Here is a 27,769-nt window from a genome sequence, read left to right as displayed (position 1 = left end):
GGGGTGTGGCTCAGTGGTAGAGCCCCTGCCTAGAATCCCCCAGTGAGGGGCTGGGGTGTGGCTCAGTGGTAGAGCCACTGCCTAGAATCCCCCAGTGAGGGGCTGGGGTGTGGCTCAGTGGTAGAGCCCCTTCCTAGAATCCCCCAGTGAGGGGCTGGATACTGGCAAAATTACAGCCAGTAGGTAGCATACAGGAGACAATGGTTTTCAATCCCAACAGGGAAAAAGGCATCAGATAACAACAAACAACTTCTTCAACCCAAACTTCAACCACATCCTCTCCTCTTTGCACACGTACTTATGATCCTTGTAGGCACAGGTATTTTGGACACTAAATCATGAACCACCCTACACACAAGAGGAATACCCTACCACTCATAGAACTCTATTTGGATTAGATGATCCTATCATTCCATCCCAGAATTATCAGGTGCTGCCGCTAACCCTCATCGTCAGAAGTCTGGCTTCCTTGGCTAGGTATCCCTTGCCCAAAGCAAGAGGATCGTTTAGTCAGTCAGCAAACATCTACGAAGCACCAGTCACTTAGACCTCCAGGCTGGGTGAATTCAAAGGCAGGGCAGACAAGGAGCACATCCTGATTCAAAGTCCAAAGTCTCAGGCGCTGTAGAGTCACGGGGACATCCAGGCACAGTCAACACAGGGATGGGGAGTGTTCTACCAGGAAAACAGTCATAGGCCAGCTGGAGCATTGGGTGATAAAGAGAGAAGCCGATATAAACGGGGGTGTGGTAGCATAGGCCTTTAATTTCGGCAGTGACAGGAGGGTCTCAAGACTACATAATGAATCCTCCATCTCCAGAAATAACAGTGCTAGGAGGTAGACCCAGGCACAGTACTCTATCCCCGGGGCAGGGTGTGTCCGGAAGCCTGCTCTGACTTTACAAATGGGTCAGAGTGAGACAAAACACCTGGCCTTGCTAGGTTGTCCGGGAAATAGGACTTCAATGATTCCAGGAGAGGCCACAGAAGTGGCAGCTTGCAAAGATCATGGAACCCAGAAGGCAGCAGGAGGCAGGCTGGGGAGGGGAGGAACCCCGGAGATGGCGGGAGACATGTGTGTACAAGGTCCTGGTGCTTCTATGGGTGTCTAGTCTGGAAACTGCAGTGAGGGAGCGTCCTTTCTTTGTAGGTGGCCCTGAACTGTGGTCCAGGAGGCTAGTGACATGACACAATACCTGCCTTGAGATGTTGCACAAGCAAGGACCAGCTGGACATGACCTTTTCCCAGCCTTCGCTCAGCCTGCCATGACATCACCAGGGTACACCCGAGCAGTTTCAATGCCTGGACCCACAAGGCCCTCGGCACAGCAGCAGGCTCTGCCCTTAGTGGACACAGTACAGGGCTCAATAAATATGTTGAAGACAGGTCTCCAAAATACATGAGGACTCAAGGCCAACTTACCAAGTTCTGGGGAAAGACTCAACCTCATTATGGATTAAAAGAAACAAGCCCAGTGTGGTAGCTGAGACCTGCAATGCCGGAGCTTTGGGGGGCTGAGGCAGGAGGGTCACAAGGGTGAGGCTAGTTTGGGCTCAGCCTTGGCCATAACAAGACCTTGTCTTAAAATAGAAGAAAAAAAAAAAAAAGGCCAGAGAGATGGCTCAACAGATTCAGTGCTTGCCGTGCAAGTGCAAGGGTCCCATGTCATAGCTCTTACAATGAAATACACTGGGGAGTCCCCCAAAAGCCACGAACCAGGCAGCCTGGTGCACAGTAACAAACGAGAAGCCCCGCCTTAAACAAGGTAGATAGATGGCAAGGACTGATACCCAAGATTGTCCTCTGACCTTAAAACATGCACATGACACCCAAATGCTCACATACTCACAGGAGCGCTCTCTCTCTCTCTCTTTCTCTCTTTCTCTCTCTCTCTCTCTCTCTCTCACACACACACACACACACACACACACAAACACACACACACACACACACACACGGGCACACACACAAACAAGACAGATAGACAGGAAAATGGAAGGGGGGAAAAAAAAGCTGAGATAATCCAGTGGATAAAATTGCTTGTCACACAAGCCTGATGGCCTGAATTTAATCCCCTGAACCCAGCAGAAGGAAAAGACTCAACTTTAGGAAGTCGCTCTCTGGCCTCCCTATCCGCACAGGGCAAGCACATGTCCACTGCTCATACACTCATGCGCACATGCACGCCCATGTGCGCACATACAAACTGATAACACACAATCATTTTACAAAAGCAGCAGCAGCAACCAGGGAACTGCTGTACCGGTTCAGCAGGTAAAAGGGAAGAGAGCTCCCTTTCTCAGCTCTGTGGGCTCCTGTGTCACACATACACAGACAGTTTTGGTTTGGGGGTTTGTTTGGTTTTTTTGTTGTTGGTTTTCTTTTTCCAGTTAAAAAAGATTCACCAAAGCCTGTCAGGAAGCCGTCTCTATCATTCACAAGCATTCATTCATTCATTCATTCATTCACCTGGCTACCCCAGCACCTACTATGCTCCAGGCCCCACACTGACTGGACCCCAGAGGCACTGAATGAGTCAACACCTGGCTCTCTCTCCACTGGAAGACTCGGAATGGAAGGTTTAAGGTTGGTCTATTCCTAGGAATCCCTAGGACAGAACAAAGCGACTCCAAACAGCACAGAGGTGCTTACGTGCGAATATATTCCACACAGCGTTCTCCACACAAAAGAGAGCAGGCAAAAACTTAAAAATGCCCCACCGGGGAACAGAGACCTAACTACAGTACCTGCTGGTGTGTGCTCTCCACGGAATATTAAAGGCCATAAAAAAAAAAAAAAAAGAAAGAAAAAGAAAAAAAATGGTACTTGTAGAGACTCTGACATCTCGGGAGAAACAACCCACACTGCGCCTCGGGAGCGCCGCGTACGACCAAGGCTGAGCTGCGCTAGCCACTCTGCAGGTAGACACAAATTGCACAGGAAAATGAATTCAGGGAGAGCCGGCAAAGTGTTTGGGGTGCTGGGGAAACATAATGGTCTTTTTCTTCATTCTCCTCTCCTGCACTCTACGCGTCTATGTGGATAATGGGAGAGGCAATCAAAGTTTCAATAGCAGTCTCCATGGGCAAGTGGGGAGCAGGCAAGCGGCTGAGAAGGCGGGGTGTGAGGAGGGAGGCTTGGGAGAAAAGACTAAGAAACCAGCCAGGAATCCCAGCACTCCAGAGGCAGAGGTAAGTGAATTTCTGGGAGTTCAAAGCCAAGCCTGGTCTACATAGTAGGTTCCAAGCTAGCCGGGACCACACTGTGACAGCCCATCTTTTAAAAAAACAAAACAAAATAGGAAGCCAGAGGCAGGGAGAACCAAGAATTAGGGATTGGGCCAGGCAGTATGGTACACGCTGTTAATTCCAGTACTCGGGAGACAGAGGCAGGCAGATTTCTGTGACTTCAAGGCTAGCCTGGTCTATAGAGAGAGTTCCAGGGCAGCCAGGGCTACACAGAGAACTTTATCTCAAAAAAATAAAAAATAAAACAAACAAACAAACAAACAAACAAAAGAACCAAGGAGGGCCAGCTATGAGGTGGAGAGGCTATGAAAGACCCTGGGCCAGAGAGGCTCGTGTCTGCAGCCCCAACAAGAGAGACTGTCTCCGGCCACTCAGGTGACTCGGTGGGTAAAGGCACCTGCTGCCAAACCTGAAGACCTGGATTCCATCCCTAAAATCCACATGGTGGAAGAGGAGCCATTTCTTACAACTTGTTTTCTGACTTCCTCATGTTCACTGTGGTACGTTAATGGAGACAGAGACAGACAGAGACAGAGACAGAGAGCGAGCGAGAGAGAGAGAGACACACACACAGACACACACTCATACACACATACACAAATACACACAGACACACACACACATATACGCATACACAGACAGACACACTCATACACATATACACACTCATACACATATACACACTCATATACACACACAGACACACAGACACACACTCATACACAGATACACACTCATATACACAGACACAGACACACACACACAAACACACACACAATGGAAGTATAATAAGACAGCCTGTCTCAAACACGCGGAACAAACACCCAAGGTGGTCCTCTGACACCCCCCCACCCACACTAGCACACAGCACCTGTCCCCACACCCACACCCAAGTATTAACGTTTAAGAAGAGTGGGACCCGTTCCTGGTTTCATTCCCAACTATTAAGGAGAAAGACTGCAAGTTCAAAACCCATCTAGACTACATAGCAACTCAAAGAGAAAGGGGGGGGGGGGCTGGGGTGTGGGACACTTGCTAGAATGCCTGCCTGCACAGCATGCATGTCCTGGGACCGGTGTCGTGGGGCACTTACTCTTACCACAGCACCCAGCACTCAGGAAATGGAGAAAAGGAATTAAAAGTTCAAGACCATTGTTGGCTACAAAGTGAGCTATATACAGTCTATATAAGAATAAAATAAATAAAAAATCAAAGGAAGGGTGGGACAGCAGAGCAGTTGTCTGTCTTGTGTATGAGAACCTATATTTTTAAAACCACCACCATCACCACCACCAAAACAGTATCAGGACGCAGCACCTACCTTTGACATTGTTCAGTGACAAAGAGCGTTCCTGGTCTACCAGCCCAGGCCCCAGCCGGCTACTGCTCCCGCTGTCCTTCTGCCGGGCCACAGCCACGGCAATGCCAACGGGCGGGTGTCTTACTTCGGCTTCCCCCTGGGCACCAGAGCCCTCTCGCCCAAAGGCCTTGGCACTCTCAGGTCTCTCCGGGTCCCGTTTCAGCTGCCGGCCCCCTCCAGCTGTAGGGACCCCGGGGTGTGTGAGTCGGGCCTGGGCTCTAGGGGGAGCCGAAGACGTGGGTGTAGGTTCAGGTTTCATGGTGCCCAGGCCTCCAAAGGGGCTCTTCTTCCCGCAGCCACCGGGGCGCACTGCCACCGCCTCCCGAGCAAAGCTACCACTGTATTTGATGAGGCTCTGCATAGCGGAGGCCTCTCCGGGTCCGTGAGCTGCGGAGTGGAGGTCAGCACCGGGCCTGCCGCAGGTGGCCGAGGCACGGGGCATTGCGCCCCCGGGGTCCAGGTAGGCCTTTTTGGATGCTGTGGCAACAGCTGCTTCCTCTTCGGCTCTGCTGGCATGGTGGTGCTGGGCTGCCAGGACAGCCATCTGAGTGGTGGCGAAGTTGCCCAGCTCAAAGGGTTTCCACTTGTGTTCCGGCCCCGGTGGTCGGGAGGGTTCCAGGGCGAAGAGCTTAGCAGCCTGCTGGGCGGCAGAAGTGCTCGGGCCTCGGGGTGCGCGCTCGCAAGGCCTCGGATCAGCCTCGGGCTTGAGTAGTTCCTTAGGGGGCAGGTAGGCTCGGGCATCCGGGGAGGAGCGGGAGGAGCGGGCTGCTGGAGGTCCATCCGATGGAGGCGGACGCTTGAGGGAGCGGATGACCGAACTTTTCTCCCGCAGAACCTCTGGTCGCTCCAGTCGTGGAGATCCAGGTGGACCTTGCAGGACCCCAGGGCGGCCTGGCTCACGCTCCCTGGCCCGGACATCACGAGCCTGGGATGCTATCTGGATGGGTCCCACACGCTCATCAAAGGCCTCCACAGAAGGCACAAAGGTGGGTGCCACCACGCGGTGCTCACGGCCTGGTTCACGGAACACGGTGTAGACACCGGCTGGTGTCGAGGAAGGGGGTGCAGGGGGACCCTTGGGGGGCAGCGGTGGTGGCGGTGGTAGTGGGGACCCACAGGGCCTTGCGGCGGGCAGCAGGGCCTCAGCTCGCCGCAGCAGCCGAGCATTCTCCTCCTGCCTGGTTACCTCCTTGGCACCTCCTCGGCCCAGCTCGGCCACCAGTCCCGCATCCACCACACCATTGCACAAGCTCAAGGCCGACGGCTGCAGTACACCCTTGGCTTTGGCCTCTGCCAAAAACGGAGATAGGCGCTCAGCCAGGCGTGAGGATCCCCGGTCCTGGCGGCCCTCCGATCGGGCCTCCTGGGTCAAGTCCACCACACCTCGGGGCCCGGACACCTCCTCGCGTGCCCGAGGGTCTTTCTTGCCAAACAACGGAGGAGGGTCTCCACCACGGCCTGAGCGATCCTTCCCTGTACCTTCCCGGGACGAGCTTTTGGCTGGACCGCCTGAGGAGTGGCCACTGGTTGTTCTGGATGAGGGCGTGTGGGCATGCAGGGTCCCCGGTGCGGGCAGGTAGAAGCCATCTAGGGAGAAAGGGACATAGTGAGCCAGGACCATTACCCTAACCCTGAAACGCCCTCCCTTCACCCAAGGGTGCATTGTACCCCAGAGAGAGAACGTGCAGGCCCTGGTCCTTAGGAGAGAAGCCAGGCATGGCTGGAAAGTGAGTAGGCTTTAACCATCCTATCCTCACAGCCCTGTCTCCTCATTGATAAAGGAAGAAAGGCCAAAGTCGTTTTCAGAGCTATCCAGAGCTGATTAAAAGGCTGTGGGGAAATTCACAGACAGGTGAGGGGCCTTTGGGGCTGGGTCTCTGTGATGGTTTGTATATGCTCTGCCCAGGGTATGGCCCTGTTGGCGTAGGTGTGTCACTGTGCGCGTGGGCTATAAGACCTTCATCCTAGCTGCTTGGAAATCAGTCTTCCACTAGCAGCCTTCAGATGAAGATGTAGAACTCTCAGCTCCTCCTGCACCATGCCTGTCTGGATGCTGCCATGTTCCCACCTTCTTGATAATGGACTGAACCTCTAAACCTGTAAGCCGCCCCCAATTAAATGTTGTCCTTTATAAGACTTGCCTTGGTCATGGTGTCTGTTTGCAGCAGGAAAACCCTAAGACAGTCTCAAAAAGGTGTTTTGAGGCCTAGCATGCAGGAGGTAAAAGCAGGTGGACGTTAAGTTTAAGGCCGTCCTTAGCTATATGAGCCAAGGTCTAGGCCACTGTAGATTACATGAGGCAAGAGAGAAACACAGATTGGGGGTGGGGGGGAGGGAAAGCATGGGGAGAAAGAACTAAAGGAGGAGAAGGGAGAGGAAGGAAGAAGGAGAGACCTATGACACCTCAGTAACAATGCCTGCTGTCAAGCCTGAAGACCTGAGTTAGATCTCCAGCCTATGTGGTGGAGAGAGAACTCCAAAAGCTGTCCTCTGATCTACACATACACAAAGCTGGAAGGAAGGAAGGAAAGAAGATGATTCAATTATTAGGTTTTTTTTGGTTTGTTTTTGTTTTTGTTTTTTTGTTTTGTTTTGATTTGATTTTTTGGTTTTTTGAGCCAGGGTTTCTCTGTGTAGTTCTGGCTGTCCTGGAACTCACTCTGTAGACCAGGCTGGCCTCGAACTCAGAAATCCGCCTGCCTCTGCCTCCCAAGTGCTGGGATTAAAGGCGTGTACCACCACTGCCCGGCTATCAATATTTTCTTAACTCTTTTTAAAACTAATAATTGGCCGGGCGGTGGTGGCGCACACCTTTAATCCCAGCACTTGGGAGGCAGAGGCAGGCGGATTTCTGAGTTTGAGGCCAGCCTGGTCAACAGAGTGAGTTCTAGGACAGCCAGGGCTACACAGAGAAACCCTAACTCGAAAAACAAAAAGCAAAAAAAAAAAAAAGAAAGGAAAAAAAAGAAAATATTGATGGAGGGTCAGGAATGACAGTGCACATCTTTAATTCTAACACTTGGAAGTCTAAGACAGGTGAATCTCTGTCAGTTCAAGGCCACCCTGGTCCACATAGTGAGTTCCAGGACAGCCTGGCTTACAAAGAGAAACCCTGTCTCGATAAAAGAAATAAATGGAAACCTTGGTGCAGGGGCTGGAGGGCACAGCTCAGTGGTAGAGCCCTTTCCTAGCACCTGCAAGGCCTTGGGCTCCATCCTGGGGACCCTCCAATAAAGAGGTAAATATAGCATACAAGATACCTAGAACCCCAAAGAGAACCCCCAGAGAAACACCCCCAGGAAACGGCTCTGCCACCCCCACCCTGCCTAACAATGGTCCCACCACTTCTTGCTCCCTTACCTTTCTGGGTATCGAAGATGCTGGGCTGACCCAGCTGGCTGAGGAGGGGGTTCCCGCTGCTGGGGGACTCCAGGTGGTTTAGGTGGAGGTAGGATGGGTACAGCCCACTGGGCAGGTGCGAGAAGCCTAAGGAGAAAAGACAGAGAGGTCTAGCTACTCATGTTTACCCACAAACGTCCCCCTAACATTTGCTTCTCCTTGGAAAAAGCCACAGTGGCCTGTCAGTCTCCTGGTACAAGAAGCTGAATGGTTAACACCAGTTCTCATGGTAACAACTGTCCCCCCCACCCCCAAAACCCCTGCCATTTCAAGCCTCCCACGAGGCCCAGGAAACCCACATGGGCTTGGATACAAGTTCAAACGCTCCACTCCAGGATCAAAGTCAGAATGGACCTAACCAAGAGGAGACTGGAAAGCCATTCTCATTTAAACCTCAAAAGCAATCCTGAGAAGACCAGACACTCCTGTCCTCTCATTTTACAGATTAAAAGCAAAGCAAAACAAAACCAACAACAACAAAAGACTCAGAGTAGATCACTGTCTATAAGATCAAAGTGCAGCTAAACCCGGCCTTAAACTGAAGTCATGGGACCCTACAGCTTAGACGAAACCTCCGTACACTGTGGACTCTGGGTGAACAGATTTCATGGGCCTCCTCTCTGCTGTGTACCTCAGAACTGATTGCTTGCCTTCTCTGAACACTGAAGTCAGCATCTCTAGCTGCCCAGTCTTGCAAGGAGTTCCCTAAAATGGGTCTTACAGCGAGGTCCAAAGGGAGAGAGTGGTGTGACCTCAAAAGGGGTGTGGCCACAGGTGACAAAGGAACACGGACACCCAGGGGCAAGCAGAAAATGAGAACAGGGCACTAGGGGCCAGGCACAGCCAGGGACTGGGGTTCTACTGGACAGCAACAAGGGACACAATGTCCCTGGCCCTCATCTGAGGTCTGTCTGGGGTCAGGGATACGAGGCTTGTCCCTGGCCCTGAGAACTGCTGTCCTTTTCTCCACCATCACCTGATACACACAGACCACCAGAGCTACGGGTGGCACTCCAGATTCTTACCTGACACAAACTCCTAAATTTGAGTCTTCATGACCCCTGAAAGATACTACACAGGCTGCACTCTGGTGGTACAGACCAGTAATCCTGACTACCCGAGAGACTGAGGGCAGACAGTTCAAGGCTAACCTTGGCAACTTAGTGAGAACCTGCTACAAAATAAAAACTAAAGTCTAGTGGTACATGCCTTCCATCCAAGCATTTCAGAGGCAGAGGCAGGTGAATCACTATGAGTTTAAGGCCAGCCTGGGCTAGACAGTGAGACTCTTCATCTACAAACAAACAAACAAACAAACAAACAGAGGTTGTCCAGAGAGGTGGCTTCACACATGTAATTCTAATTCTTGAAAAGCAGAGGCAGAAGGATTGCTGCAAATTCAAGGCCATTCTGGTCAACACCAACACTACTTAGCAAGACTATCTCGAAAAAAAAAAAAAGACAAAAGAACCCACCCACTACGCAAGTCACAGAATAAAACAGGTGCCCAGTCTACAGTGTCACAGTTAAACAGCAAAGCAATGCTCAGCTGTAGGCAGCGGGTCCTCTGCAGGCATGTCATGCGTAAGATGGGTGCCGGTGCCCCAGCCCCAGCCCCAGCCCCAGCCCCAGCCCCAGAAGCTGCAGAGGATGGAAGAGACCTAAGAACACAGCCCCAGGACCAGGTCATGTCAGTGGTGTGTGTTTGCTGTGGCTATCAGCATCTTGGGAAGAACTGAGGAATGAACCGATGTACACAGGAGAGATAGCCTGCCCTCCTAGGGCCCCCTGTTCAACACCCACCCGGCTCAGCTCAGGGAGGAACTCAGGAACACCAGCCCACGGCAGAGGCCACATAGCATTTATACTTATTCCTGGATTCAGGTGCCGTCCTTTGAAGCCTGAGAAAAATGGCTTTAGTGACTTTCTCTGTACAGAAAATACCACTGTTATGCCTGACAGTGACACCTCCAGCTACAGCTGGGCAAAATACAGCAGCCCATAACCCAGTGCTGGTGGGCATTCATCCCGCCTCCAACCCCAGAAAGTAGGGAATGGCCCAGACAGTCAAAAGCAGGCAATAGGGGCCTCCCAGAGCTACCATGTCCTGGGTTCTATCTAGGTGAGCCCGAAGGGTCCACAAGATGTAAGGGGACCCTAACCTCAACAAACCAACACCCCCAAATCCACCAGAGACAGAGGTGGAGGAGGGAGGTCTTAAGTTCATCCAATCCTCAGTATTGCCAAAAAAAAAAAAAAAAAGTCAAGCCAAGAGTATCTAGAGCCAAGGCTCCCCACACAAGTATATATGTGTGTGTGTGTGTGTGTGTGTGTGTGTGGCAATAAGTGTGCAGGAAGGTGTTCCACTGAATATATACCAGTCTCTGCTCTCAAGGCGCATGCCATATGACCTGGGAACACCCACACAGGTAAAGCTTTTGTCTTCCACCTCGTATCAGTGGGAACAGTACTGAGCAGCAGAGGAGGAGGAGCCAGTGGGCTGGGGTGAGAGGCTGCAGGCAGAGGCATGAACGGGTAGTGCAAAGGCCCTGTGGTAACAAAATAAGCGCTAAAATGCTAGAGGGGACACACGGAGGCCATGGTGAGAGAGGTGTTGAGAATGGTGCTGGGGACATAAAACTGCTATCACTGTGGAGACAGCAGCCCAGCAGCCCTCAGCCCCTCCCATCTGGCCCACTCCTTACCTTCATGGGCATGGGCAGCCCACAGCTGCACCATGGGCAGGTTGCTGGGGGTGGGGGAGCGGAAGGAGAGGTCAGAGGGCAAGGATACCGGGCTCCCCTGAGACGAGGCCGAGGGCCCCATCCCGCTGGACACCAAGCTGCCCAAAAAGGCCTCGCCTGCAGAGAAAATGGAGGGGGGGTCCCCGTCAGGCAGCCAGTAAACCAGGCTATGCCACTTGGACCACCATCCCAAGGCCTTCCACTGTGGAAAGCCTTCACTACCCCAGAGGTCAAGAGGTGTCCCTCGGCCAGCCACAGACACACCCTATGGGCCCAATCACCATAGTGACCAAGAAAGAAGACCAGACTCCCTCCACCCACCCCCTAGGGCCAGCACCCCAGAGAATGGTTTTACTACCCTGGCTGCAGATGGAAGGAAGCCTGAGTCAGGAATGGAAGGGGGTCCCCAAGAACTACCCAGGCCACAGAGTAAGAGAGGCAACGGTCCCAGAGAAAGGGCTCATATTCTGAGCTCAGCACAGGACATCGTCCAGAGACCAATATCCCCAAGGGCCTCATGGTTACCCAAGATGTACAAGGGCCTCTGAGTGTCTAGTGGCTGCATATGCCCATGTAACTGATGGGGAAACTGAGGTCCAGGAAGGAAAAGCCTGCACACCCAGCAGGACATCTCAGAGCCCAGCCTGACAAGCCTGACAGGTGGAACAAATCACAAAGGAAAAGGAAAACAGCAGAAGTCAGGAATGCTGACACGCATAATTCCACCCTTCGGAAGCTGAGGCCAAAGGGCTGCAAGTTCTAAGCTAGCCTGGACTATGAGGTGAGCCTATCTCAAAAAAAAAAAAGTTTAAAAAAGGTGGAACCTATCATGATACCTTGTATCTGTTATCCTAGCACTCAGGGAAACTGAGGCAGAAGGACTGCTGCAATTCAAGGACAGCCTAAGGTGCATAAGGTGCATAGCAAGTTCCAGATAATCTGGGCTATAGGATGAGACCCTGTATTAAAACAAACAAACAAACAAACAAACACCCAAACTCAATCTAGGGGTGCAGGGTGCCTGCCTAGTATACAGCACCAAAAAAAAAGAAAAAAAATTACAAAACAAAAACAAGGTAGGGAGGAGGCATACATTTAAAAAGAATTATATAACAGATACGACAGTTTTAGGAACAATAATAGTAAATAGGCCAGATGTTCCGTGGGTGATTCAAACTCTCCCCAGGACAACCTGCAGGAGGGGGTGTGGAGCCCTGAACACATGGCTGGGTCTAGCGTTCTAACCGAGCATCCACCAGGTCTTTCCTGGCTGGTCTCCAGAGAGCTCTGTATACATCCTCAAGGGCCTTCTCTAGTCCCTGAGAGGTGGGCACTGTGCAGACAACGCAGACAGGATGTGTGGCTCAGATGGCAGGGGCCCTCCGGTCTAATCTCACAGACTCCACCCACATGCATTCGCGGTCTGGTTTCTGGGTTCCTGAGAGCCCTCCCATGTAAGCCCTATACAAAGTGTCCACTGACCGCCCACCTTCCTAGGGGAATAGGCTCCCAAAATATGGCCCCAGGCTCTTGGGGGTACACACGGGAACACTGACTGAGAGCAGAAGCCAGAGACCGCACACACCCTCTGATCACATGCCTGTCACCAGAGCCCATGTTCAGTCACCATCACTAAAGCCCAGTCCCTCACCAAAATCCAGCGCCAACTCCTGTGGCCCAAGGGCCCTTGTAGCCGGTCAGCACATCCATGTAGCCCAAGCCTGGGAAGGTAGGGCCTCTGAGCCCTACCAAACCCTAGGCTTCCTTCTTGATGTGGCAGACGGCCGGTAGAAGGCTCCGGAAGCCAATAGCCAGGGGTTTGCGCAAAGGCTTACATCAGCCACCAGTTCTTCCTGCCTAGGCTGTGCGGAAGCACAGAGCCCAGGCCTGCCCCTGCCTGGGCTTGTGAAACCCAGCAGGCAGCACCCCAATCCAGAGAAGCGTTATGGCCCGGATGCCACCAACGGTTCCTGTCACCACCAGGGCTCTAAGGGGCCTCAACTCCTCCTCCCAGGCTGGGAGTGGTGACAGCTAGGGGGTCCCGGTGACCAGGCAAGCCAATGCTGCTCACTGATCCTAAGGCAGGCACAAAACAAGGAGTGGTAGCACAGGACGGTCATTAGAACTACTCAGGAGGCTGAGGCAAAAGAATGGAAAGTTCAAAACTGCTCTGGACTTGAGTGAGTCAACACCTGTCAGGGCAACTTAGAGGTCTCCATAAAAGGTAAACAGGGCTAGGTAGGACAACTCAGCAGTAAAAATCCTGCCTAGAGTCCCCTAGTGAGGGCCTGGGGGTGTGGCTCAGTGGCAGACCTAGCATGATCAAGGCCCTGGGTTCCATTCACAGTACCTTAAATAGCAACTACAGAACAGTCACACACAGACCACCAGCCCCATCACCCTGCCTGACATCCTCAACAAAGCCAAGCATAGTCTGTCAGGTACAGGACTGGGTAAATGACCAACATACCAAGGAGAAGACAAGAGAGCAGCAGACGCTCCAAGCTGTGGGACATGGTAGCCACTGACCGTGTGTCACTCCTAAGGATCAGAACTGCAACCATGGAAACTGAAGAACTGTACGTTCTATTCTATTAAATCTCAATTAATTTAGATTTAATTCAGCCATGTTCTAGGCTGATGGTCTTTTCCTGGCTAGCAACTGAAGGAGCGGACGTGAACCGTCAGTCTCTGTGGGGAAGAGCTGGGGACACAGTGAGATTTCTAGACAGAGTGAAGGCAGCATCCTAGCTCCCAGGCTCATTCTGTGTGCGTGAGTCACATGCTTATGTGTTCATTCATACGTGTCTTATGTGTATGTATACATGTGTATATCCAGAAGTCAGGAGGATGTGAGATGGCTGCCTCCACCTTATTCTCTTCAGACAGCGTGTCTACTGGGCCTGGATCTAAACTAATGTCAAATCCCAGTGACCCTCTGGTCTCCACCCCAGAAACAGCCTGACCAAACCCACCTGTTAAGGTGGGTGCTAGTGAGACCCTCTTTACCTCTTGGCAAAGTCTCACTACGTAACCCAGGCTACCCTAGACCTCACAATGTAGCCCAGGTTGGCTTCCCGTGTCAGACGGTCCTCCTGCCTTAGCCTTCCTAAGTGACAAGGTCACAGGCGTATACCACCACTCCTACCTCATGGCTGTCATTCTGGCCAACTGTAAATCTCCCTGGGCTATGTGAAATACACCACACATTTATCATCTTCTCCCTCCAGGATGATGTATGGAAAGATTCAAGACGCTTCTGTTTGTAAAGTGATCTGAGCTCTGTCTGCCCACAGGGTGCCATGTAATGCCAGCTGTTGTCACAAATGACTGGCTAAGTGATGCCTCCGGGGCCAGGGTTTGAGGGGTCTGCTTGCCCTACCCACACACTATTTACCCTTCCTCAGAGAAGTGAGGTCATTAACACACTAAGCATCACAGAGCTGTATATTACGATTGCATATTATATAATTGTATATTACGTGTGTGTGTGTTTGTGCTCATGTGCACAGAGTTCTGAAGTTGACCTCAGATGTCTTCCTTCACCATGCTCCAGCTCTGGTTTGGTTAGAATGGCTGGCTAGCGAGCCAGAGGGAGGCATCCTCCTGTCTCAGCCACCCCAGGACGGGTGACGCATGAACGCCTCTTGTGTTTTTTCACAAGAGTGCTGAATATCAGTCAGGTCCCGATGATTGTGAATGTCGTTTCCACCCCACCCCACCTCACCCTCCAAAAAGAAAAGAAGCCAGAGCCCATTCAAGCACGAGCAGGCCAGAACTTGTTTAGCTTCCAAGATCAGAACATTCATCCAAAGCGGCATTAAAACTCCAAGCTTCGAAGCTTCCAAACCTCAGATGTCTTTTGCCCACAAGTCTCAGGGCCTTTTCCAGATCCTGGCTCACTATCCTGAAGCCCTGGGGCCCAGGAACTTTGTTACTCATTTTGCATATTAAGAAATTAAAGACATGAACAAATGCCTTTAATCCCAGCACTTGGGAGGTAGGGGGAGGCAGATCTCTGAGATCAAGGCCAGCCTGGTCTACAGAGTGAGTTCCTCAACAGCCAGGACTACACAGAGAAACCCTATCTCAAGAAGAAAAAAAAAAAAAAGTCAGACGTGAGGACATGACCAGGTCATCCCAAGGGTAAGGAAGTAGAGACAGACAGACCCCTAGGGCTCAGTCAGTCTAGCCTATTCCAGATCACTGAGAGACCCTGCCTCAAAGAAAATAAACAGTTTCCTGATGAATGTCCCCCAAAGTTGTTCTCCGGCCTCCACAAACACAGGCACACCTGTACCACACACCACTTAAAAATAAAAAAAAAAAAACAGAAGTAGGTGGGCTTTGTAGAACATCTGAACATTATGCATGAAGCCCTAGGTTCCACTCCCAGCATTTCAAGTATGAAACAAGTCTTCAGAAGTTGGGGGTTAGCAAGGGGCCACCTGCTCACAGTCAGGATCACTCCGTTGGGTGTCTCTGCTTCTTGTGCAAAGATTTAATGACATTCATAAAACTTCCAACTTTCCCGAGTCGTTTTCCTACACACCAGGCTGTGTGCCAAGTGCATACCTCAGCGGCTCCTGTAACCCCGTGCCTATCACGGAAGGAGTTAGTCACATTACATCCAGTTACGAAGGAGAAAGCAGGGACGCTGTGGCTTGCCCGGGTCATCATGGACTGGTGGGGAAATCCAGACTTCCTTATCCTGTCTGATATCTCAATAGATGGCAAGGGACACAATCTGTGGCGATTTGGGGTGCAATCCTCTTGGAGACAAGGATGACACTGTAGGAGCTAGTGGTATCCTGCTTGTGCTACAGATAAAATCAGGAGGAAACCTACAGCTGACCATACTTGTGATTTCAACAAGTGCTAGGTATAAACGCCAGAAATAAACAACCGGTTGAGTTTTAAACCTCATGCCATTCTGAACGGCCTGATGGAACCTTGTACACTTCTGATCTGTCCTGCTAGTTAAGTGAACCATCTCTTCCCAACGTGTGTCAGTCGCATATGCTGCCCTCAGCTCACTCGTCACCCGCACCCAGCGATGTTTGGGCTCAATGCTACATTGTTCCGGAAACTTCACCTTGCCAAATACTCTGTCTCCTATCATTCACAAAAGAAGGGTGAGTACGTACAGTCCAGCCCTAGAGTCCAAGCCCTTCGAAAGCAGAGGCAAAGGGTCAGAAGTTCAAGGTCATCAAAATGACTATATAGAGTTTAACAAACTCTGGGCCAGCCCAGGCTCCCTGAGACCATCCCAAAAGGAAAAGGGTGAATACAACATGGAGTCAGCTGGGAATATAAAGTCCATCTGAAATAGACAGACGGACAGGCAGACAGACAGACATAATAGGTATTTTGAGAAACCAGTCACACTACTTGTATTAAAGTGTGCTTCTTGTGGGCCAGCAAGATGGCTCACAAGTAAAGGAGCTTGTCGACAAGCTGACAACCTGAGTTCAACCCCCGGCACCCAGACAGTGGAGGGAGAGAACTTCTCCAGGTTGTCCTCTGACCTACACTCGTACACGATGGCATGCACACACACACAGATGTCCACACACAATAAAAGGAAAATCATTTCTCAAAGTGCGCCTGTTATAACTGTCTTTTAAAATATTTACTTTTTTTTTAGCTATGTGGGTTTGTGCGTGGGATTAAAGGTACCTCAGAGCTACAGGTGGTTCTGAGCTACCCAACATGGCTGCTGGGAACCAAACTCGGTCCACTGCAAAAAGCAGAAGATGCTCCTGCCTGCTAAGCAGTCTCTCTAGCCCCTATTTTATTTTTGACACAGGGTCTCATGGATCCCAGGCTGACACCTAAACTCCCTATGTAGCAGAAGATTATCTTGAACTCCAGATCCTCCTGCCTCCACCTCCTGAAAGCTGGGATTACGGTTATATGCCACCAGGCCTGACTGCTACCGGGTGCTCGGCAAACACCTATCAAAAGGAGCCCCATTCCCAACCCTGATCACCCCATTGTGCAGAGTTAATCACCGTTGCTCGGCTCTTACTGGGTCTGCTTGTACAAGTTAATCAGAGGTACGAATATGTAAGAAAATCTGCACCTTTAATCTAGCACTTGGGAGGCAGAGGCAATCGGGTCTCAGTTTTTGTTTTTGTTTGTTTGTTTGTTTGTTTTGGTTTTTCGAGACAGGGTTTCTCTGTGTAGCCCCAGCTGTCCTGGAACCCACTCTGTAGACCAGGCTGGCCTCGAACTCAGAAATCCGCCTGCCTCTGCCTCCCAAGTGCTGGGATTAAAGGCGTGCACCACCACTGCCGGGCCAGGTCTGAGTTCTAGGACAGCCAGGGCTACACAGAGAAGCCCTGTCTCAAAAAAAAAAAAAAAAAACAACAACAACAAAAAAAAAAAAAAAAAAACAACAGAAAGGAAAGAAAGAAAATCCACAGGCTATACTCAGATTGGTGCTACCTGCTGTCTCAGAGTCTCAGGCATGGAAGATCTTAGAAGCCGTCCACTGGGAAGATGACTGGCTTCCCAAGGCTACACCTGGGACTCAGCACCTAAGGGCCTTTGCACTGCAGCTGGGAATCCAACTTCCATTAGACACCGGAGAGGATCATACAATGACACATCCACACACAGGAAGAGGCTCATCTCTCCCCACCCTATTCCCAAACATCCCAGCCTATGGAGTAACAAGCCTGTCCACCTGCCTCACTTCCCTGTTTACCTGCCCTGTACCATGCTGCTCCCCAAGGCCTGTGACAGGGAAGCCAACCACAGTGGCTCTATTCCTTTCCAGAGATTAAGACACAGGTTTGGACTGCTAAACTCACACTGCTCAAACCCTGCGTGGGGATGCTCACCTGTAATCCCAGACATTAGAAAGCAGCTCAGGGGGCTGGTGAGATGGCTCAGTGGTTAAAAGCACTGACTGCTCTTCTAGAGGTCATGAGTTCAAATCCCAGCAACCACATGGTGGCTCACAACCATCTACAATGAGATCTGATGCCCTCATATGGGTATCTGAAGACAGCTACAGTGTACTTACATATAATAAATAAATAAATAAATAAATAAATAAATAAATAAATAAATAAGGAAGCAGCTCAGACTGCATGCAACTCCCCATCTCAAAAAGCAATGTCCCACTCCCCACTTCGAAAAAGAAGCAATGCTAGGCACCATGTGTGCCTAGGATTCCAGCACTTGGAAAGTGGGGCAGGATCAGTTTACAGTGTTATCTTTGACTGAATAGTCAATTCAAGGCCAACCAGAGCTGAGTTAGAGGGAGGAAAAAAAATTTAAGGCAGGCTGAAGACTCAATCCTGTAATGCTAACCCTTGGGAGGAATTTGAAGTTATCTGCATGCCTGGAGCATGGGAACTGTGTTCACAAATAGCCCACACACAAAAATAGCCCAAGAATTATTCAGTAGGTAACTGTGAGTAAACAAACTGTGGTATGTCTATGCAGTGGAATATTATTCTACCAGGAAAAAGGAAAGTGTGATAACAAACAAAAGGGCAAATACTTCCTGATGAACATGTTGATAGGGAATCTAGAACTATTAATACAAAGAAAGAAGCTGAAGGGGAGGTGCCGGGGACTGGGGGAGGGGAGAGAGGAAGAAGCCAAGGGGCAAAGACTGGCTGTACAGAATGAATGCACTGAACTATGCAGTTAGAAATGAAAATAGGGCTGGAGAGATGGCTCGGCAGTTGAAGGTGTTGACTGCTCTTCCAGAGGATCAGGGTTCAAATCCCAGCACTCACAAAACAGTTCACAACCTTCTGTGACTCTAAGATATGACACACTCACATAGAAATACAGGCAGGCAAAACAGCAATCCACACAAAATAAAGATAAACTTAAAAAATAAATAAATAAAACAGGGAAGGAAGGAGAGAAGGAAAGAAGAGTAAACACAAGCCTGTTACCCCGGTGCCTGGGAAGCTGAAGCAGGAGGATCACAAGTTCAAAGTCAGCCTGGGCTACTTAGCCCCTGTAGCAGAATAAAACCAGAGCTGTGGAGGTCTCCACTGTAGGGCATCCTATGAGGGGACAACGGGTACAGGAAGGAGCTCAAAGGAGGGACAAGGGGGGGCACACATGGAGTACATGTGACCAAAGATTACTCTGAACAGAATCCCGGGATATTTTATTCTTTGACTAATTCCCATGAACTCTGTCACGAAAAGCAGGCCAAGTAAATTAATACAAGTTGAGTCCGGGGTGTGAGACAGTTCAGTGGGTAAAAGCACTTTGCCGAGCAAGTATGAAAACCAGAGTTCAAGCCGTCAAGATCCAACATCGAGAATTGATTCCCAAAAGCTGTCCTCCAAGTGTAGCTTACGCTCTTGCCCTTCCTTCCTCGCTCTCTCCCTCGCTTACACACACACTCACACGCACACATACACACGCACGCGCGGGACAGCAGACACACAATACAAATTCTTAAGTAAACAAAAGTCAGCTGGTGAGATGGCTCAGTGGGCAAAGGGCTTGCTGTCAAGATGACCTGTTCAGTCCCAGGGACCCACATGGTAGAGGGAGAGAACAGCTTCCTTCAAACTGACATCCACACATGCAAATAAATAGTCTTTTTTTTTAAAAGTGACTCTAGTAATTTAAAAAAAAAAAAGGTGCCGGGCAGTGGTGGCGCACGCCTTTAATCCCAGCACTCGGGAGGCAGAGGCAGGCGGATTTCTAAGTTTGAGGCCAGCCTGGTCTACAGAGTGAGTTCCAGGACAGCCAGGGCTACACAGAGAAACCCTGTCTCAGAAAAACCTAAAAAAAAAAGCCCCTCATATTATCCCCTGCTCCCACACCCCAGCTTTCCAGCAAACAGCTAAAGGCTGGCTTCTGGATGTTTCAGTGACTAGCTGTGTAACCTTAGACAACCCAACCTCTCTGCGCCTTCCCATTCCCATAATTGAGGGCCTAAGAAGGCAAGGCCCCTGTAGCTCTCCATCCCTGGCCTTCTGACACTCACCAGGTGACAGACCGAGCAGCTGGGCAGCTGGTGTGGAACCTCAGTACTCTCTGTGTTCAGCGGTTGAGGACCTATGGCTGCCTCCTCCCCTGGAAGGCAGCTGAGGTAGGTGAAGGGAGGAAGCTGAGGCAAAAGTCAGCCTTAAAAACCAACCCCACACCCAGGAGGAAGGCCTAAAGGCTAGTCTCAGGAAGATAGAGCCCATCCCAGCCTAGCCTCCCCCTCCCCACCCGCCCCTCCAGCTCAATCCAACAACCGTAAACCCCACCCATCCCTCTCATCTCTCGTCTCTCCGTCTACCTAGGATGCTCTGATCCCCAGAGCACCTTTTACAAGAGACCCCCACCGTTCCTAGAACAAGTGGTCAGCAGGACACCTCCTGACCAAATACAAGCCCAACAACTTAACAGAACCAGGCACCAGGGGCTTTGTCTTGTCCCCAGCAGACGCCTTACCCCCAAAAGTAGATCCTTAAGATTTAAATTAAAGCTCCCAGAGACAGGTAAAGATCAGCTTAGCCAGTGATGTGCAAATAAACCCGCTCAGCCTGGGCCCTCAGGGCTCCAGATTGGTAACGGCCAGCAGGCAATCAAAGGGGGACTTCCTTCTGGAAAGAATTTATCCCCTAAGGACCACTCCAGCCTTGGGAGTGGAGGAGTTAGTGATGGAGGGACTTCCAGGGACTACTTGGACAAAGGAAAATATTCAGAATGAGGCGTAAACCAACCAGAAATGAGATAGGAGCTGACCCTTGACACCTAAAGCCAGAGTACAACTTTAGAGTTAAGAATTTCTTCTATTGGGGCCGGAAAGATGGCAGCAGTTAAGACTTGGTTCAATTCCCAGCACTTAAAAGGCAGCTCCCAATGGTCTGTAACCTTAAGACCTGACACCCTCACACAGACAGATGTGCAGGCAAATCACCAATGCACACAGAATAAAAACAAATAAGTTATTAACAAAAAATTCCTTCTGAGTTGACAAGATGGCTCAGTACATAAAGGAGCCTGCTGCCGAGCCTGACAATCTAAGTCTGATCCCTGGAACCCACGTGATGGAAGCAGAGAAGCAAATGCCCATACCTCAAGTTGTCCTCTGACCTTATGTGTGTGCACCATGTGCGCTCCAGTGTGCACATGCTCACACACACACACACACACATACACACACTCTCTCTCTCACCCAAACGCACAAATTTCTTGCTAGCCCACTCTTACACACACACACACCACACACATACAAACTCTCACACACATGCACATATAGACACATACAGACACACACATGCAAACTCTTACACACATATATGTGTATGCATACACACATACTCTCTCAAACGCATGAATTTCTTGCTTGCCCACCCTTACACACACATACCATACACATACAAACTGTCACACACACATACAAACTCACACACATTCTCTCAAAACACATGAATTTCTTGCTTGCCCCCTTTCACACACACATACATACATATGCACACATACACATGCATATGTATGCATGAACACACACAAATACTCATACTAACTGAGCTGGGCTATGGATCCATGGCAGATTTAACAGCATACATGGAGCCCTGAGTTCCATCCCTAGCACCAAAACAAAGCAAAAAAAAAAAAAAAAAAACCCACGCACACACACACACACACAAACCCCCTACACACACACAACCACACACACACACAAAAAACCAGAACCCTAGCCAGGTGTGGTGGCTCTGCCCCTAACCTGGACAGCTGAGACAAGAGGGTCTAAGGAATTGGATGCCAATATGCACTGAGAGAGATCCTGTGTCAAACCAAACAGATGGGACAATCAAATTAGAATATTTCTGGTCTCTCCAATTTAGAGGCCCTGCTATCTCTAAAACCCAGGGGGCAGGGAGGTGCTCAGGGCACAGCTGATTTGGATGGGAGGTTGTTTTGTCTCCAGTGCTGTGGTGGGATAAGGCAGCTTGCAAGCCAAGCAAACTGTCTGCTATACCTGGGGAGCTGTTTTCACCGGGGAAGAATGTATCGTCTCCCACAGCCCTGTGCTGACAGAGATGAAGCTATAAAAGGCTGGAATTCCTGGGGGGTGGAAGGCCCACTTCCCTAATCCCGGCTCTGCCCCCCAGGTTGAGGTAAGGTTCCAGATGGAGGAAGACCAAGGTCAGCCTCACCTACAGAGGCTAAACATTAAGCAAAGGCCTCCGCCTAGGCCACAGAGAGACCATAGACCATATCTCAAACAGTAACAATAGTCAGTTTAAATTAGTGAACTAACTTAAAAGAATGGGACTTGTCTGGGCTGGGTTTAGGTGGAGGGCAAAACCAGGCGGAAACCCGAGAGCCCGTTAAGCAGCCAGTAAGCAGCTACGGTCCTCTCACACAAGGCCAAAAAGAAAAGTATCAAAACCAGGCACCAGATACGGCTGGCCCTGCTGTCCAGACACTTGGTGAGAGAAGGCTGAGGGGGAGGGGGTTTTGACCTTGAGGTCAGCCACATAACAACAGCTGTCTCAAAAATATATATATATATATCAGGGAGGGAAATACCTTTATACAGAGATAACAGCTCTCAAAGCCCAACCCTCCCTTAACCTGAAGCTAAGCTGGAGGCCAGCAAGCCCCAGCAATCCTCCTGTCTCCACGCCCCAAAGCACTCCAACTACTGGAGACAGACACAGTGCTGCCCTGCTTTTCGGGAGGGGAGGGGGGACCCAAACTTGGGTCCACATGCTTACGTACCAGTGGCTCTTCACAGACACATCCTCACATAGTTCAGGCTATCCTCAAACTTATTCCAGACCTGAGGTTAGCCTTGGATTCTTTCCTGATCTTCCTGCTTCTACTTCCCAAGCACTGGATTGGTTAGCATTCCTTTCTTTCTTAAAATGCAGAAGATAAGAAAGGACCGGTGAGCCAGAGGATACAGTCACGACCGTCCAGGTCATGAGGAGAACGAACACAGCCATAAAAGATCAGGCTGGTGTACTGACAGTAATAATAACAACAGCAGAGCTGAAGGCACGGCTCAGTTGGGGTGCTAGCACCCCAACATTCAGACCAAGTTCCATCCCCAGCACTAGCCATGGTGGTGTACACCCACAATCCCAGTGCTCTCTAGATAGAGATGGGAAGATTAAAAGTTCAAAGTCACCCTCACCTACATACTGAGTTAAGGCCAGCCTGGGCTACATTACACACACACACACACACACACTCTTTACATGTACTCTATATATGAATGACAGCCAACTTAAAAAGCGATAGTAAATGGTTAAAGGGTTATAAAATTCTATTGAAGACATCTAGGAAGATTGTAGCTAAGTAGGTGCGTGCTGGTGAGATGGCTCAGTGGTTAGGGTGATTGCAGCTAAACATGACAACCTAGTTGGGACTACTCCCAAAAGTTGTCCTCTGAAATACACACACACACACACACACACACACACAGAGAGAGAGAGAGAGAGAGAGAGAGAGCAAAAAATAAATAAATAAGTAAAAATAAAACAAACAGTAAAGCAGGACCTGGTGGTGTAGGCCTTTGATCCCAGCACTCAGGAGGCAGAAGACTCAGGTGGATCTCTGTGAGTCTGAGGTTAGCCTGGTCTACCATCATAAGTTCCAGCTATCAAGATCCCGTCTCAGGGGGAAAACTCGGGGGGGGGGGGGGTAAAAGAGAAAGAAAAAAAATACAAAAAAAAAGTATTTATTGGAGCAAGGGCCTCAAGATATCTCACTACTCATACAAAGAAAGAATGGTAGGACAGGAAATGATCAAATATGAATAAAAATAGCAACTCAAAAACAATTTCAGGCTGGAAGGATTGAATCCTGAGATTGACAGACACCCAGCACAGCAAACAAAAAAAAAAAGGCCACCCCTGACACTCCTGCACAGAATCTCCAGACAGCCAGGATGGCGAGAAAATCCCTCATGGCACCTCCCGGCTCTCTCTGAGCCAGGCAGCACTCTAGGTGCGTCTGTGTTACCCTTCACACAGTCATGAAAGGCGACTATTAACCAGCCATTTTAGCAGAAAGAAAACGGAGGGTCAGTTAGGTAAAATGTTCAACCCACACAGCTAGGAAGAGGCTAAGCCGTCCCCTGGGTCCCCATAGCCTTGTCTGTCACTATTGTGATGCTCAAACAAATGCCAAGTCGGGTGGGGTGGGGGCACAGAGGACAGACACTTTGCATATGGTTATCAAGATTCAAAGTGATTAGCCCATGCCTTTAACCCCAGCACTCCGTAAGTTCAAAGCTAGCCTGGTCTGCATGTGAATTCCAGGACTTCAGAGTGAGACTCTGAGGGTCTGTAGACATTACTGGAGGGCTGGTGTGTTGTTTTCTTCAGTGATATGGCCACTGGCTAAGTTGTTCATGCTCCAAGAAGTGGCTGGCCACCAAAGCTAGTCAGTCAGCCTTTAATCCCGGCACTCGGACCTCTGAGTTCAAGGCCAGCCTGGTCTACAGAGTGAGTTCCAGGACAGCCAGGGATACACAGAGAAACCCTGTCTCAAAAAAGAAAAAAAAAAAAGAAAAAAGAAAAAAAGAAAGTCTAATACATTGAATGTGACATTCACAAAATAGCCATGAAACTGAGAGGAAGATGAATCTCAAAAGGCAGCCAGCAGAAGAGAGGGTACTGGGAGGATAAAATTGCTAAAATTCATTCTGTACATGAATGAAACTGTCCATGCATACAAACAAGTACACAATCACTCATAAGCTGAGCAGGTAGTAATACTAAGCTGTACTGGTTTAGTTCCCCAGCCCCACCGGGGGCAAGGGACAGGCACAGACAGCATCATGGCCTTCAGAAGAAGGCAGAGGAACACTGGAAATCACTGACCACTAACATGACCAGAACAAAGGTGTGTTCCAGACAGACACACTTGGCCTCAGATCTGCCCTCTGCACAGCTTTCCTCAGAAGACTACTGCTGAACATGCTTCCCAGAAACACGGACGGAACCGGGAAACAGGACGGCACCGGCGCCAAGGAACAGAGTAACTGGCAACCAGGTGAAGGAAGATGGGATAATCCAGGACAGGATCTTCAAGAAAAGCCAAAGGTGACCTGGGTGCTGGATATTCCCGAATATAAACAGTATCCACAGAATGGAAGGCAGAGATTCTAAAACACAAAACGAACCAAAATAATAAATAAATAAATAAATAAATAAATAAAACCTGATAACTCCAGAAAACGTAAGTTGATTTTTTTTACACCATTGATTCTAGGCACAAAACTTACAAAGGCACAATTTAAAAAAAAAAAAAAAAAAAAGACTGGCTTAAATAAAATTGTATTGGGGGCAGGGGAGCATGTCTCTATGCCTTTAATCCCAAGGCTGAAGAGACAGGGAATCTCTGTGAGTAGGAGGCCAGCCTGGTCTACAGAGCAAGTTCCAGGACAGCCAGAGCTACACAGAGAAGCCCTATTCTTAAAAAAATAAAAACAAAAACAAAACAAAAAACTCTTGTATTTCATATATATCCTTTTTTTGTTGTTTTTTTGTTTTTCGAGACAGGGTTTCTCTGTGTAGCCCTGGCTGTCCTGGAACTCACTCTGTAGACCAGGCTGGCCTCGAACACAGAAATCCGCCTGCCTCTGCCTCCCAAGTGCTGGGATTAAAGACGTGCGCCACCACCACCCCGGCATATTTCATACATATCAAGAGAAGGGGATAAAACTGGGTAAGAGGTTAAAAAAAACTTCAATTACCATAATAATAAACATTCCCAAGGTCCTTATTGCACATCAGACACGGTGCTAAATGCTTTATTTGCAACATTTAATCCTCAAAAACACCTCCCAGGGTATCCTATGATCATACCCCAGTTTATTTCACGTTACATATGTGTACCATAGGTGTTTTGCTTCTATATGCATGTGTCACATGCTTACAGTGTCTGGAAAGGCCAGACACAGAGTCAGCCGCGGAACTGGGAGTCAGAATGGTGTGAGCTCTTGTGTGGGTGCTGGAAACCAAACCCAGGTCCTCTGCAAGAGCAGCTAGTGCTCTTAACGCTGAGCTGGCTCTCTAGCCCGGCCATTTTATTTTTTAATGCTACATTTTTTTCTTTTCTTAATGTTCTTTCTTTTCTTTTTAAATGTTATTGGTTTTTTTTTCCCCCAATACAGGGTTTCTCTATGTAGCCTTGGCTGTCCTGGAACTCACTCTATAGACCAGGCTGGCCCAGAATTCAGAGATCTACCTGCCTCTGCCTCCTGAGTGCTGGGATTAAAGGCGTGCGCCACTACACATAGCCTTCTTTTGTTTCTTTGAAACAGAGTCTTATGTACCACAGGCTACCCTCAAACTCACTACATACCCCAGGGAGGATGCCCTTGCACTACTCAAGCCCCCGTCTCCCGAGTGCTAGGATTACAGACATAAGCACCACCATGACAGTGAATGTGACTAAATCGAATCCAGGGCATCGTGCTATGAGCCAATATGCTTGGACCTGCTTTGGTTGCTGTTTTGAGACAAGGACTCATTATTTAGCCCTGGCTAACGTGGAACTCTCTCAGTATATAGTCCAGGCTAGCCTCCAATTCAATAGAGATCCCTCTATCTCCCAAGTGCTATAACTAAAAGGCCTACCCCACTGGGTGTGGCAGCACAGAAGCCTAACAATTACAAGTTTGAGGCAAACCCGAGCTCTACTGAATTCCAGCCCAGGCTGGGCTACACAGGAAGACCCTAAAAAAGTCAAATAAGCCAGAAACTTGAGATGAAAGCATTTTAAGTCTGAGTGTATGGGTCCTGCAGCCATACTTGTAATCCAGGCACTTGGGATGTAGAGGCCAAAGGATTAGGTATTTGGGGCTGGAGAGATGGCTCAGTGGTTAAGAGCACTGTCTGTTCTTCCAGAGGTCCTGAGTTCAAGTCCCAGCAACCACATGGTGGCTCACTACCATCCGTAATGGGATCCAATGCCCTCTTCTGGTGTGTCTGAAGACAGCGACAGTGTACTCAGACATAAAATAAATAAATCTTTTAAAAAAGAGAAAGAGAATGAGGTATTCAGAGCTATAATGTGAGCTACATCACATGGAAATGATTTTCGTCTGGCTATTATGGGGAGGATGGGGGATAAAAAGCAATGAGGCCCTGGGGTACTGCTCAGGGGTAGCTACAAGGCCCTGGGGTTGATCACCACCAGTCCCAAGATAAAAACAAAAGTGTGGGTTGCCCCCCCACCCCTGGTGGCTAAGGACTACACTCCAGCCAGAGAGAGTTAGAAGGAAATTCCAAAGCCCTGGGAGAGGTGCGGATGGCCCTGAGGGATCTGTGAGTCACCTGCTAATGACCTCCATAATTACAGCAATCACTTTTTCAGTAACTTCGGCAGAGGGCTGGGCCTGGGTCAGACACCTGGCCTGAGCCTGCCTCATCAAACGTCACAAGGCAAGGAGGCTTTCAGTATTAACTGGTCCGCTTTGTAGATGGTAAAGTTGAGACTCACAGACTCATCAAAGGCAGAAAATCAAGACTTCAGTCTCAGGCCTAGGCAGGTATGATAGGTCACAGCAGAAGGATGATTTAATTAAGCTCAGTCCTCTGGGCCCAAACGGTAGGAGAGAGCTGATTTACGCAAACTGTCCTCATGAACATACACTGGGACACATATAAACATGCATATGCACATGCGTATGCACATGGACATACACTCACACACACACACATGAACAATAAGTGTCAAAAAGAAAAGGAAAAGAAGAACAAGAAAAATCCAGATGGTGATAGGTCACGAACGCCTTCGATCCCTGCACTCGGGAAGCAGAGGCAGGCAGATCCCTGTGAGTCTGAGGTCATCTTAGTCTACAGAGTCCAGGAAAAGACAAACAAACAAACAAAGTCATAAAAATAAATAACCCTCAGCCCTAGAACAGCCAGCCTCCAGATAAAGTAGTATCTTATCAAAGGAGTTCAGGTTCAGAACTGCTGAGAAATGTGCAAAATTGTTAGAAAGGGTAGGTGAGACCTAGCCCCTCACTGGGGGATTCTAGGCAGGGGCTCTACCACTGAGCCAC

At 49.5% G+C, this 27,769-nt stretch overlaps 1 protein-coding gene across 3 annotated transcripts in view; it reads right to left on the bottom strand.

The window, feature by feature from the left end:
- Tnrc18 (trinucleotide repeat containing 18) overlaps nucleotides 1-27,769 on the bottom strand; it is a 91,787-nt gene that overhangs the window by 55,241 nt on the left and 8,777 nt on the right. For all 3 annotated transcript variants that reach the window (XM_028755989.1, XM_028755990.1, XM_028755991.1), the window contains 2 exons: nucleotides 7,970-8,095; nucleotides 4,571-6,196 (listed from right to left, as the gene is read on the bottom strand). In XM_028755989.1, the coding sequence (XP_028611822.1) occupies nucleotides 4,571-6,196; nucleotides 7,970-8,095 (1,752 nt within the window). The remainder of the gene's footprint in view (nucleotides 1-4,570; nucleotides 6,197-7,969; nucleotides 8,096-27,769) is intronic.

This window comes from Grammomys surdaster, unplaced genomic scaffold, assembly GCF_004785775.1.
Source record: "Grammomys surdaster isolate TR1022 unplaced genomic scaffold, NIH_TR_1.0 126109, whole genome shotgun sequence".
NCBI lineage: Eukaryota > Metazoa > Chordata > Mammalia > Rodentia > Muridae > Grammomys > Grammomys surdaster.
This window is presented reverse-complemented; position numbering and strand designations above follow the sequence as displayed.